Source organism: Aptenodytes patagonicus, chromosome Z (assembly GCF_965638725.1).
Source record: "Aptenodytes patagonicus chromosome Z, bAptPat1.pri.cur, whole genome shotgun sequence".
Taxonomy (NCBI): Eukaryota; Metazoa; Chordata; class Aves; order Sphenisciformes; family Spheniscidae; genus Aptenodytes; species Aptenodytes patagonicus.
The window spans coordinates 12,226,006-12,239,413 of NC_134982.1; the positions used below are offsets into that span (position 1 = coordinate 12,226,006).

Here is a 13,408-nt window from a genome sequence, read left to right on the forward strand (position 1 = left end):
ATAAGAAACTGCTGGGAAGCCCTGAGACCATGTGGGAGATGGGGGGGCGCTGCGGAGCCCTGAGACCGTGGAGGAGATGGGGGAGCGCTGGGGAGCCCTGAGACCATGGGGGGTGAATGAGGGAACCCTGAGACCATGAGGGGGAAAGGGGTGCAATGAAGAGCTCTGAGACCATGGGGGGTGCATAAGGGAGCCCTGAGGCCATGGGGGAAATGGGGGTGCAGTGAAGATCCTGAGATCATGGAAGGCAAATGAGGGAGCCCTGAGGCCATGGGAGGAAATGGGGGTGCAGCGAGGAGCCTTAAGACAGTGGGAAACAGGGGGGAGCACTGGAGAGGCTTGGGAATGTGGGGGAAAGGGGAGACCCCTGCCACCACGGGGGAAAGATCCCTAAGACCATGGTGGAAGCTGAGCTGCCAGGGCAGAGATGAGGGAGCCCTGTTCCCAACCTGGCTAGGGTGGGTAGGGGAGTCCAGGGGCAGTGCTGACCCTCCCTGCCTCACTTAGTATTTTTGCAGAGAGGGGGATGAGGTGGGGACCACTTTGCTAAGCTGGATATGGGCAGCTCCTGGCAGACGAGGTGTGGAAGGAGGAGGGTGGTAGAGCCAGCCCACGGCATGGTGTGGCTGGGAGGCTGGGACAGGATTGCAGGAGGTCCCCTGCAATCTCAGCTATTGTGCAAAACAAGGACTTGCTGTGTCTGGCTTGCCCTGGGGAGCCCAGACGTAGTCTCGCTGGTGCCCACAGAGGAGCAGGGTCCCTGCCCCTGGAGCCCCGAGCTCCAGCCACCCTGGTCCACAGCGTCATTGGGCTCTGCCACCACAAGGACACACTGCTGACTCCTGTCCAGCCTTTGGTTTGCAGGTCCCCCAGGCCTGTTCAGCAGGGCTGCTTGCTTGCCCAGCTTGACGCATGGGGTTTCTCCTTCCTTCCCAGCTGCAGGATTCAGCCTTTCCCCCACCCAATATCAGCAGGCTCCCCTCAGCCCATTTCTCCAGGCCCCCCTGAACACCAGTCCTGCCCTCCAGTATACCCACTACTGCCCAGTTTGGTATTGCTCCCTAGCTGGCTGAGGCCATCTGTTTCCCATCATCCAGGGCACTGGTGAAGGCTTCAAGGAGCATTGGCCACGGGATCAACCCCACAGGGATGTTGCCAGCTGGATGAGGCACTGCTGACACCCCCCTGCAGCCCTCCTGCTATCCAGGTTTCCACCCACCTTCTTCTCCTCTTCTCCTGGCCACGTCTCCTCACTCTGCCAGTGAGGAGACCGTGGGAAATCATGACCCAGACAGACCTCAAAGGGTCATGATAAATGACCCCCATTGCTCTCCCCTCGTCCCCAGCCCAGTGCTCCCACAGCAGCAGGCAGGCAGGTTGGGCAGGTGCCACTTGCCTGTGGAAAATCCTGCCTGGCTTCCCCCATCCACCAGCATGTCCTCCCTGGGTCTGGACCACCACATGCCCAGGAGGACATGCTCCATCTTCTTCCTGGGATCAAGGCTCTTCTCCGATGGGGAGAACAAAGCTCAACCCTGGGACAGGCTGTGGCTGAGGGCATGTAATGGAGGGAGGAAAAAGGGCAGGACAGGAGCCAGTGACAGCCAGTGACAGAGGAGAGGGGCAGCCAGTAAAACCAAAGGACTCCCCAGGGGGGACAGCTTGCGGACACCAATGGCACCATCACACCCAGCTTCACAAGGTGCAAGAGGCACCTCCCAAACCAGCCTCAGCGGAAGGCAGCAGAGGTGAGCAGGGCTCGGTACCAGCATCCCCTCCCTGGGTCACGGGAGCCGGGGCTGGAGGGCAGGGGCTAGGGATGTGAGCATGGGCATGAGTGTAGGACACAGAAACACAGTCTCTTTTCCATAAGTCTGGTTTTAAAATGCAGACACCTTCTTTCCCAACCTGTATCCCCAGAGCTTTGCAATGTAGATGAGGCAACAGTGTGCAGGGATGTGGTTCTGCAGGAGGGAAAGGGTATCTTTGCTGTTTACCCCCAGCTCCTGTCTCTCAGTCCTGCGATGGAAAGGGAGTCTCAGAGTTCACCCCTTGGCTGGGAGAGGAAAGAGGGTCTCGGATGGATGGCTTAGGTCTGGGGGCTTCTCACAGATCCATGGAAGGTTTTCAAAGCAGTAGAATGTGCTTATCTTCCCATAAGATACACTTGCACAGTGGGTGAAGTAACTGTTCATAGAAGGCAAGGAGCACATGAGAGGTGCCACCACCATGCTCCCAGCCCACTGCCAGCCCTGCGGAGCCCCCCACACAGCTGCAGCCCCAGGGCCCATTAGCCTGGGCAGGAAGGACAGACCACTGCCCACGCCTGAGGACACCATGGCCAGGACGGATGCGCGGGCAGTCCCCAGCACCTCTGCCCATGACTGGTGAAGGGGGGAGAGGTGCAGGTGGCCAAGACGGAAAAACTTACTATTTATACGGCATCTCAAGTCTATCATGACGATTTTCATCTCTCCCTCCGATCCAGTACATTGCACCAGGCGCCTGCACAAAATGCTGGGGGGAGAGAAGCTGTCAACCGCCTGCCCCATGCGCAGCACCGGCCTGGTGCCCAGGAGCCCCAAGGCCAGCTGTGCTCCTCCCCGCAGCCTGTCGGGATGGGAACCCAGGTCTCATGGTGCCACCCCAGCACCTCCGCAGATGCCGCTGCCGCTGGCCCCACGGGGCTCTGCCCAGCCCCACCATCGCCCCACCCTCCTGCGGTGCCGCAGCCCCCCTGCTCTGTACCAGCATCATCCATGACGGCCAGTCGCCTTGGACCAGCAGCTGAGCGGATTTCCCACTGCAGTCTTCATGGCTGTCCAGCCACGACTTCTTCTCCACCGAGACAAAGAGGCACTTGCTCCTGTAGAGCACCCAGCCCGAGGGGCAGCAATCTGGGGGCAGGGGCACAGCTCAGGCGCTCACCCTCCCACGGATGCTCGGGGGGTCCAGCCTGGCCGTGATCAGCCCCCACATCTCCCCAGCAGCATCACTGCCCGTGCCCCCACCCCGCCACGGCCCTACCTGTATTCACGCAGGCACGCAGGCTGCTCACAGTGCTCTTGCTGGCCCTGAGCTCCCCCTGCACCTCCTGCACTTCCTTCTGCAGCACAGCCAGCTCCTGCCTGGTGCGCTCCAGCTCAGCGTCCCGGCTCCCCAGCTCCAGCTGGCTGCTGTTGCCCTCCTGCCACGCTCGCTGCAGCTCCGCTCTGGCCCACGCCAGCTCCAGCTTCGTCTGCTCCAGGCTCTGCTCCTGCGCACTCACCTCCTGCGAGAGGCGGCCCTGCTCGGCCGCATGCTCACGGGAGGCGTCCTGCAGGCTGCGGGTGACCTGCCAGTCTGGGGACAGGGGGGGTGAGCTGGGGCATGGGGGTGGGACAGCCCGGGCAGGGGGACACGGGACTGCCCCTGCTCAGGGCATGGCCCTTGCTAGGGGGAGTGGGATAAGGGTGCCTGACTGTGGGCAAGAGACTGTCCTGGGGGTGCCGGTGGGAAGGGAAGGGAAGCCCCAGTGGTGGCAAGGGGAGGGGAGGCAATGGGAAGGCATTGGGAGGCAATAGGAGGCAGTGGGAAGGCACTGGGAGGCAGTGGGAAGGCAGTGGGAAGGCGGTGGGAGGCAGTGGGAGGCGATGGGAAGGCAGTGGGAGGCAGTGGGAAGGTGGTGGGAAGGCAGTGGGAAGGCAGTGGGAAGGCACTGGGAAAGCAGTGGGATGCAAGGGGAAGGCAGTGGGATGCAATGGGAAGGCGGTGGGAAGGCGGTGGGAAGGCGGTGGGAAGGCAGTGGGAGGCAGTGGGAAGGCGGTGGGAAGGCAGTGGGAAGGCAGTGGGAAGGCACTGGGAAAGCAGTGGGATGCAAGGGGAAGGCAGTGCAGACAGACAGAGAGCAGCTCAGGGTGGCCAAGCAAGAAGCAGTGCCGCCCTCGGGCCACCAGCCCTCGCACCCCGCAGCCCCAACCTCCCCCCAGCAGCCCGGCCCTCGCCCAGCCCCAAACCTGCTCCCGGTACCCCCCTTCCCGGCTGCCCCCACCCCATGGCCCTCGCCCCAACTCACAGCAAGCCCCCAGGGCCACAGTGACCACCAGCAGCAGCAGCAGGCTGGCTGCCAGCAGTCCCGCGGCGACACACCAACGCCGCGGCCAGCGCCCTGCAAGAGATGAGCGCCCACAGGCTTCACCCCACGGTCCCACTGCCACCACCCGGTGCCCACCCTGCGTTGGGGCATCCCCGCGGCAGTGACCGTGGCCGGACTCTCACCTGGGCTGGGCTCCACCGGCACCGGCCCCAGCGGCACGTTCTCATAGGGGCTGTCATCCTCATCGGGGGCTGTGGGGCAGGCGGGGGAGGTGAGTGGGGGGGCCACAGCAAACTTCAGGTCGGCATAGACCACGCTCTGGTCCATGTGGGTGGGCGCTGCCCCGGGCGGCAGCAGTCCAGGGACTCAGTCCTGCTCTGCTCCGCCGCAGTCAGGTGGTAGGCTGTGGGCAAGACCACGTGGGGTGGACTTCATGTACAGGAAAGCAGAAGTAGTTGCTTTATTTGCAAAAAGTGGTTTTATTTCTGAGGGTGCGCTCTCTTCAGGGGGTGGGGGGCTGAACGAGCTCCATCGCAGGCAGCACACTGTGCATCCACCTCCACAGGCTGCGAGGAGTCCCAAGAGCCTGTGTGTACCGGCCACAGCAGGGCCGTGTTGCCCCATACATCACCTTCCCCGTCCTAGTGCCTGCCTGAGAGACAGGATGCAGTGACTGTGCGGGCTTGGTCCTCTGCATGTGCCAGGAGGGACACCCAGGGATGTCCATGCCAGAGCTGCGTGCTGCTAGCACAACCCGGGTGGTCTATATCACCATTACAGCCCCCAGGACCAAACCCCACCAAGCCAAGCCCCAGCAGGCCTTTTAGGCTTTCGCACATCACCCAGCCTCAAAGCAAAGTGAGGGCATTTGCTGTGACCTCCTCAGACTGGACAGGCACCAGGAGACAAGCTGCTGCCCAGCCCAAGTCCTCTGTGGGACTGGGGAGGCAAAGGGTCAACTCTCAGCTGCCTTTCCCGAGAAGCATAAACCCCGGGCAGCCACCACAATCAGAAGGCCCAGAGCTTTGGGGGGACCTGCTCCAGCCTGCACAGGAGCTGCTCCATGCTGCCACCAGGCCATGAGGACACTCGGGTCGATGCTGGCTCCTGGTCACTTCCTTCAATGCCACAGCAGCTGCAATTTCACACCAGACAGCGATGTGACCGAGCCAGTGAGCTGGAGGATGCGCCTCCATCCCACCACCCTCATCCCCCAAAGTCAGCCACAGCATCCAAGTGCCAGAGTTTATTGGCAAAGTGCAGAGATCCCGGGGGGTAAAGAGGTCTAAGTGAGGAGGCAGCGGCACCCGGGGATGCCCTGGGTTGGGCAGGGACCAGGGTGGTGGGACAGGCTGGAGGTCCCCACGGTCATCAGGGCCCCACACAGGTGTAGGTGGTATTTCCCCAGAGGAAGGTGGGGGGTGAGGACTGGAGCCACTGCAGGGTGGCCGCGCTCTGCTCACAGACCCAGCCGAGGGCTTCCCTGCACAGACCGCCTGACAGCCCCAAGCCTGACACCCTGCCGCAGGCCAGGAAGGAGCTGGTGGAGCGCTGGATTGGGAAGAGCCTGCAGGGAGAAAGTGGGCTGAGATGGGGTGTGCAGGAAGGGCTGGGGTCATCCCATCAGCAGCTCCTCCAGCCAGAGACCAGAGGCTGCACAGAGATGCTGTGGGGGCAAAGCTTGCCCTCCCAATGGAGCACTGTCCCCTGTCACCCTCCTCCCGATCAGGACACATGCTCTGATCCCCCCCCCACCCTACCCCTGCCTGTTTGACATGCAGCCCCCAGCCCCATCATACACGCAGCACCCCCAGGTCCCTCCTGGCAGGGCTCAGCACCAGCTGCACCAAGCAAAGCCTGGGAACCTGCTTGTGCGGGACCCCGCCAGCCCCTCACCCAGGCAGGGTGTGGGCACCAGGGTCAGGCCCCTGCAATCTTCCCTTCCCTAAAATGCTGCAGTGCAGCCCTGGGAAGATGAGAGGTGGCCAAAATGTGGAGCACATCCCTGAGTGCCAGCAGGCTGCCTGTCCCCCCATCACCTCCCCAAGACCTGGCTGGGGACAAGCTGACAGCCTCACCCCTTCAGTGCGGTGCCATCCAGCCACTTCCAGTCAGACCTGGAGCCATCCCGCTTCAGCCCCACGTGGAAGACCTCCATGTTGGCTGCGCGCACAAGGAAAGCCTAGTGCAGGAGAGGACCTGCATGAGCAACCTGGGGAGACACCCAGCCCTAGCCATGCGATTAGTGATGGGGGCCATGCAGTACGGGCACAGCATCGCCGGCTCCCTGCCTGGAGGCTTGGCTGGGCTTTCAGCACGTGAGCCAGAGCCAGGGAGCTGAGTCAATGCTGGTGGTGGCTGGGTGACTGCTGAGGGACCTTGAGGTGATCACCAACCAGCCTGATGCTCGCGGGGAGTTGACAGGCCAGGCTGGGTGCACTCACCAGGGTGGCGTTGGCTCGGACGGTGACCAGCTGTGCCCCTCTGGAGCAGCAGTCGTCTCTGCTCTGCTCCCAGCTCTTTTTGGCAGAGGAGAAGTAGTAGCACTGCCCCGCATCCCAGAGCCAGCCGGCCGGGCAGAACTGGCACCGCCCTGCACACCAGAAACCCAGCCTGCAGCAGCAGCTGGGACAGGGCAGCTGGCAGAGGCTGCCACCAGCCCCCAGCCCAGGGGACAGAAGGGTGACAGGGGGCAGCCAGGGTGACAACTAACCCAGTGTACCCTATGGCTGCCCCACGGAGACAACCTTCCGCTTTCCCTTACTTTGGAGCCCAGCTCCTACTTCCCAGCCCCAGCTCCCCAGCAGGAGCCCCAGGGAAGATGGGTTGGTTACATGAAGGTGCTGGTATCAGGCAAGAGGGTCAGGGAGGGGAGCTCCGGGTTTGCGAGTGTAGTACAAACTTCATTTGCAAAGCGCTGAGAACGCAGTCAAGATTTCAGCTTCACCAGAGACTGGTCAAAAGAGAGCACCCAATGCTGTCTGGCACACAGATGCTCGTGGCAGCCATGAGCCTGGTGCTGGTGGCGTGCCCAGGCGACGCTGAGCCGCACTGGGGTCATCTCTTCTGAAGGAGTCCCAGCAGTGCAGCCTGTTCAGCAGCACTGGAGCAGCTCTCCATGCCGTGAGCCAGGGGACAGGCAGCAAGGATGAAGGAAGATTTGGGGGGGGCACGTTCTAGAGTAGAGACAGATCCTGCCTCTTGAAAGGAGCATCCAGACCTTCTCCAAACCTCTCCCAGGAGCGCGCCAGGCTCTCTTACCTCGCAATGTCTGTTGCCCGTAGCTGGGGCTCTCCTCCATGCTCCAGTGACCATAGGTGCAGCTCGCCTGTTGTCCTAAATCTACAGAAGAAGAGCACAGGAGTGTCCCTCCCAGTGTGGGCTCCCGCTCCCAGCAGTGCCCTCTCCCATGGGACAGCCCCACGGCTGCGGCTGAGGGCATCCTTCCCTCTAGGTGACCTGCCAGCCAAGCCCGCCAAGGTCCTTGCAGCTTTTGCTGTGCTTGGGAGCCCATCACATGACAGGCTTTCGGGGAAAGTGCTTCTGCCTTTTGGTTTCAGGGTCACTGCTCTCCCTCTTGTCTTCATTTCGTTGCCATGTGATGTAGTGGGATGCCCTGGCACCGTCCCCAAGCCCACACTGTTCCCCCGCCTTCCTCTCCCAGACAGGCAGGAGCGTCTTGCATCACCAATTTTTCTGCTTGCCCCAGAACCCGCAACCTCCTTGGCCCCAAGCAGGAGGGCCCAGCTCCGTGGGCAAGCTGCAGCTCTGTCTGCTGGTACACAGGCCCCATGGTGCCAACCCTGACTCCAAGACTCTGGCCGAAGAGGCCCAGGCACAAACAGGTACTCACAGTGGAAGCTCAAGCCGACGAGGATGGTTTGTGCCAGCAGGAGCAGCAGGGAGAAGAGAGCCAGGCTGAGGGCTGCCCAGCACCAGGGCAGCCGCACCGGCTGCTGAGGAGCTGAGAAAGGGAGTTAGCCTCAGTCTTGAGGCTCGGTGGGAGCGGTGGGGACCACCCAGCCGAGAAAGGTCTGTGAGCCCTGGACAGGGTCTCAGGAAGCAGCAGGGGAGCCCAGGAAGACTGAGGGAGAGCCCATTTGCAGCACCTTGACCATCCTAGAAGTTGTCTCCCTGCAGACAGCGCTTGGCACGGGGCGGGGGGGGTGACCAGAGCGGGGGGTGCCTATGTGCACTGTGGCACTGGGGTGCAGTGGGCATCCCCTACCCTTGAGCCCCTCCTGCCCCCCACCCCGAGAGCAGGCAGTCTGCAACAGGGCTGGAGAGGAGCTGTTTGAGAGAGGAATCCCAAAAGGAGGGAGCAGGGGGAGCAGCGCTGGGGGAACAGCCCTGCAGAGGTCAAGGGGCTGCAGGAGGGCAGGGGACCTGCCAGGAGAGTTGGGGTGCCAGGGGCAGGGAGCAGCATGCCATTACCTGGTGTGGGGGGCAAGCGCAGATCGGCGTACGTGACCCCCTCTTCCATCCCTCCCTCAGTCTCTCTCTCTCTGCGCCCCACGGGGTAAGCGGCAACCCCCTCCCAGCCCCCTTTGGCAACTGAGTATGACGCAACATGGAAAGTGTCATTTCCTGGCTGGGTCCCCAGAGGCACCACCTGGGCCACAACCCTGGGGGGTAGCGGTTCTGCCAGTGACCGGGGCGAGGGAGAGCCCCAGCCAGGCTGGCACCCAGGCGTTCCCAGCATGAGGGAACCCCGCAGCCCTGGCTTCAGGGCAGCGAGCGGTTGGGGATGGCTGCTAGCTCAGACGCAGGGCCAGGGCTGCGCTGGGCAGCCTTGTCGAGGCCGCTTCCCCTGCCCAGATAGGGGTGCCACACCTTGGTGCTCCATAGATCCGTCCTAGGGACTGTGCAGGTGTAGCCATATGTTTGGGTTGATACCTATCCTAGACTGTAGCCTTCATTTTTCTAGCCTGATTACCTTGTATAAACTATGCATGCCTTACGACTATGCCCCTGAAGAAGAACTAGACGACTGATAAAAGGGGAACATCCTGCCCTAGAAGGCATCAGAGGCTAGATGCCTGCCAAAAAACCAAGAAGTCAGCAAAAAACTGCGGTAACTAGGGGAAAGGTAAAGGTGGCAGGGGGAGATTGCGACCACTGACTCAATTCAAGACTGGAAAGACTTGCCCCCCCACACCTGCAAGGAGCATGCATGCTAATTTACATGGCAAGCAAGGCTAATTTGAACATAACTAACGAAGGCGCATGAACTTAGGCAGGCTTTTACTAGTCATGTAACAATATAAATACGCTGTAGTTCTTTTGTGTGGTGTGCTAGCTCTGTGGAATTACCACCTAACACCCATCTTTGCGCAAACATGAGCTAAATAAATATCTTGGCTCTGCGTGTACGACTGGCTCATTGCACACCAGGTACTGGACCCCGCTTGTGGGACAACACAGGGGACCTGGGCATCTTTGAGGAGCAGAACACAGGGCCCTGTCCACGTCCCCAGGCTCCACGCTCTCAAAGCAGCAAGGCCACGAGGGTGTTTGTTCAGATGTGGTTTCTGCTGCCTATTTTGCATGGGGCTGCAGCTGCATCTCAGCCTTGGAAAGCGGGGGGGCTGGGGTGCTCCTTCCCCTCCCCGAGCCTTGAGGGCTGCCGTGATGGGCACCCCTGCCGTCTCCTCGGGGGTGGGGGGCAGAGTCCTCCAGCCCCCCCAGGGATGGTCCTGCCCCGGGCTCCCTGCCGCACCGCGCACCTCCACCCCTGCAGCCGGGCAGGGCAGGCGGAGGCGGGGATGCCTGGGGGCAGACGACGACCCCCTCCGCCGGGCTGGCGGGTGATGGGGGGGGGGGGGGGGGCCGCGTCCAGGACTACGTTTCCCAGCGGCTCCTCCCGGGGCTGCACATGCTCGGTACGGATCCCGGCGACTCCCGGCAGCTCCCGGCGCGGCGCCCGGTGCGGCGCAGGGGCGCTCGGTGCGGCTGCCGGTGCGACCGCCGGCGCGGCTCCCGGCAGCCCCCGGTGCAGCTCCCGGTGCGGCCGCCGGTGCGGCTCCCGGTGCGACCGCCGGTGCAACTCCCGGCGGCTCCCGGGGCGGCTCCCGGGGCGGCGCGGCAGACTCCCGGGGCGCCCTCGGGAGCGCACGGCCGAGTCCCGGGGCTCAGCCCTGCCCATCCCAGCCTCACCACCGGCCCGGGGCCGAGCTTTCCCCCGGCACCCACCCCCGCCCCCGGCAGCATGCCCCGCGGGCGAGCCTGGACGCAGGCAGAGGTCAGCAGCCTCCTGGCGCTGGTAGGGGGCTCGGGGGAGGCCGCCCTGCTCATGGCCTCCACGTCGCGACCCAACGAGGCGCTGTGGCGGGAGATCTCCCGGGGGCTGGCGGCGGCTGGCTACGGGCGCAGCGTGGCCCAGTGCCGCTCCAAGTGGAAGGCGCTCAAGCAGGCTTTCCACTCGGAGCGGGAGACACGCCGGAGGGCCGGCTGCCACTCGCCCCGCCTGCCCCCACACTACCGAGCTATGAAGAGCATCTGGAAGGCGGCTGGGCGGCCCGTCTTCGGCGAGCGGAGGATGCCAGGTGGGTGCTCCCCGGGGACGGGTGGGTGGGCTTGACAGGGTGGCTGGACGTGGGATGCTGGGGGAGCACTGGTGCTGCACGGCCACCCAGGGTCCCTTGACAATGTCTTTCTCTTCCTCTAGACCTGGTGAAGCTGCCCCCCAGGAAGCGCAGGTCAGCCCTTGCCACCCGCTCTCCATCATCACCAGAGCCGCCAGGTACCCATGGGCTCAGGCAGCCGGAGTGGGTCTTGTACCGGCTGTAGGGTGGCAGGGACCCCTCGTCTCCCGGTTATTGAAGCTCTTTTCTGCACCCCCTCACCCTCCTTCTGCAGAGCACGATGTTGGTGGGGACGCCCCGGGAGTGTTGCTGTCCCCACTACTGCAGTGTGTGAAGGACGAGCCAGAGATCTGTAAGTACTGGTCTGCCCCGCTGCACCGGGCTGCACAGCCACGGCTCCAGCCCAAGCCCTGCCAGCATGATGGGAATGGGGGGCTTAGAGGGTCAGGGGACCCGTCACAAGTCCCTCAGCAGGGATGCTTGCCAATGGGGGTGTTGCGACTTCTCTCTCCAGAAGCTTTGGCTCCAAACCAGCCCCAGAACGTGAGGGGATGGAGATGGCTGGGATGGGGCAGGAGGGTTCCCCGGCTATGGCCAGCCTGAGGGCGTGGCAAGGCTGCTTGCTGCCCCGGAGCAAGTCATGGCGCTCAAGGTCTCTAAGGGACAGTGGCCCCGATCCAGCCCAGGGGGCTCTTGCGGCTCTGCGGCACTGCAGGGCATGTGACTCCCCTTCCTTCGGCAGGTCCTGGCTCCCCCCCTTCCCCAGTAACACCATAAAGCTTCGGATGAGTTAGGACTGGATGTGAGGGCCAGAGGTGCCTGCAGCTCCCCTGCCCTGCAGCGCACCCAGGGGCGGATCCTGCGCCCCCCTCGCTGTGCGCACACCCAGGGGTTTGGCACTGAGGTGGTGCAGGATATGTTCCTGGGTCTGATTTGTGTGGGCGCCCCGGCCAGCATCCGCACTGGGTAATTACCTTCTGTCTCCCTAAATTCCCCCTGCAGTTTCAAGTGGATGTGGGATTCTCCTTCACTTCCAGTCCTAATCTGTTGTGTAGCGTTGCTGCGCGCTGCTACGCCGCTGCTGCCTTCCAGCCCAGAGGTGGCTGCATAGCAGTGGTGGGTGAGTGACTCCTGCTTTTGTATCTAGCTTGTGAAACGCTTTGGGGCCCTGCAGGGCACTGTGGAGCTGTGGCTAGGGCATGTCGGGCTGCGGGGCTGGCCGGGGCAAGCCAGGCAGACCCCGGGCTGGTGGTGATCCTCCAGCAGGTCCCGTCAGACAGCGCATCTCTCCTCTCTGCTCTCTCCCAGCAGCCTGTGGGGACCACATCGCTGGAGTGCCGCCGGCTGCCCCCGCTGTGCCACGTAAGGCTTTCCTTGCCCCACTCAGCCCAGTAAAACCCCTCAGCCCCATGAGCAGGGTCTGATATGGTTCTCATTGCAGACGCTGGACGCTGCTTCCCTTCCCTTCCCCTCCTGGGTGAGTACTGTGAGCAGGCGGCTGTGCTTGTGCACCCAGGGGCAGGAGGCAGCCGCAGCTCACAGGCTGTGTCTGCTCTCTTTCCAGGCTGTCACACCGCCCTGAAGCAGGAAAGAGCTGAGCAAAAGGCTGGTAAGGGTCTGCAGCTTCGAGCAAGTCCCCCTGCTTGGGGGGCAGCTCTGTCCTGTCCTGCCCGTGGGGACAGAGGGCAGAGGCTCCCGCAGGCAGTGCCTGCCCAGGGCTCTGCAGCAGGGTCAGGCTGAACATGGGGCCTGGGTGGCTCCAGCACCCTGGTTGCTCCCTCCATGCCAAACCATCGTGGCAGGTTTTCCTGGTGAGATGTCCCTGGGGATGGGAAGAGGAAACCGAGTGCTGCCAGTGGCCACCGCAGCCCTGGCCTCCCCTGGGATGGCTGCCATGGGTGAGCAGCCAGCAGCAGGTGAAGAGGCATCAGATGCAAGCTTGCATGGTGGGTCCTCCCTGCAGCATCCTGACAGCCTCACAGGGGGCTCTCGGAGCCATAGTGAGGGTTTGCCGCCACTGACCCCCCTATCGCTGCAGGCTCCGGCGTGGCAGGCTTGCTCCAGAGTGTCCAGCAGCTGCTGGTGCAGATCCTGCAGACATCGCGGCAGCAGCAGGCGCTGCTGGAGAGCCTGGCCAGCGACACCGTCTCCCACCTCCACCTCCTCTCCCACAGCCTGGTGCAGGTGGGCGAGACCCTGCACCAGCTCCTGCTCCGGCCACAGACCCACCCCAGCCCCCTTGGCCACTGTGTCCCCCACATGCCCTTTTTCGAGGGTAGCCCCGGGGTGCCCTGTTCCCCTGGCTCTCCCCACACCTCCCCAGAGCACAAAGAGGAGCCTCGGGTGTCCCCTGCCACCGGCTGCACCCCGCCATGAGTGCCACCATCCCTGGCCCCAGGGGTGACAGCTTTGCTGCACAGCCACGGCACAAATCTTTATAGCAGATGTCCCGGATATTTTGGAATTTTATAGAATTTTAATAAAATTAAAAATAGCTTTTGTACCAGCGACGGCAATCGACCGATTCTTTCCCCCTCTCTGGGGGACATTCCCCTTCTCACTTTCGAAATGAGCAGAAGGGGAACTCAGCTATTTACAGCCTCCGAGAAACTCCCAGGCCACACACCATGGGGCAGATGTATTTTCTCTGCCCCTGCCCACTCCCTGATGGCTTCCAGCTGCGCCTGGGGCTGGTAGGACCCCAGCCCAGAGGACCTGCCGCCAGGCTGCGGAGGGGAGGAGGGCTGCC

At 63.1% G+C, this 13,408-nt stretch overlaps 3 protein-coding genes across 3 annotated transcripts; 1 reads left to right on the forward strand and 2 right to left on the reverse strand.

The window, feature by feature from the left end:
- Positions 1-1,867: 1,867 nt before the first annotated feature.
- On the reverse strand, positions 1,868-4,441 carry LOC143172738 (B-cell differentiation antigen CD72-like). Its single transcript, XM_076362463.1, has 6 exons — positions 4,258-4,441; positions 4,055-4,147; positions 3,028-3,342; positions 2,749-2,897; positions 2,432-2,517; positions 1,868-2,187 (listed from the first exon to the last, which is right to left on the reverse strand). The coding sequence occupies exons 1-6, from the start codon at positions 4,400-4,402 to the stop codon at positions 2,046-2,048; spliced, it is 930 nt and encodes a 309-aa protein (XP_076218578.1). The 5' UTR covers positions 4,403-4,441; the 3' UTR covers positions 1,868-2,045.
- Positions 4,442-5,446: 1,005 nt separating this feature from the next.
- On the reverse strand, positions 5,447-8,558 carry LOC143173234 (killer cell lectin-like receptor subfamily G member 1). Its single transcript, XM_076363451.1, has 6 exons — positions 8,510-8,558; positions 7,929-8,039; positions 7,337-7,417; positions 6,520-6,668; positions 6,154-6,257; positions 5,447-5,642 (listed from the first exon to the last, which is right to left on the reverse strand). The coding sequence occupies exons 1-6, from the start codon at positions 8,556-8,558 to the stop codon at positions 5,447-5,449; spliced, it is 690 nt and encodes a 229-aa protein (XP_076219566.1).
- Positions 8,559-9,950: 1,392 nt separating this feature from the next.
- Positions 9,951-13,165, forward strand: LOC143172930 (uncharacterized). The gene is made up of 8 exons (XM_076362822.1): positions 9,951-10,620; positions 10,743-10,817; positions 10,934-11,011; positions 11,971-12,021; positions 12,101-12,136; positions 12,224-12,268; positions 12,462-12,605; positions 12,698-13,165. The coding sequence occupies exons 1-8, from the start codon at positions 9,951-9,953 to the stop codon at positions 13,033-13,035; spliced, it is 1,437 nt and encodes a 478-aa protein (XP_076218937.1). The 3' UTR covers positions 13,036-13,165.
- The last annotated feature ends 243 nt before the right edge of the window (positions 13,166-13,408 follow it).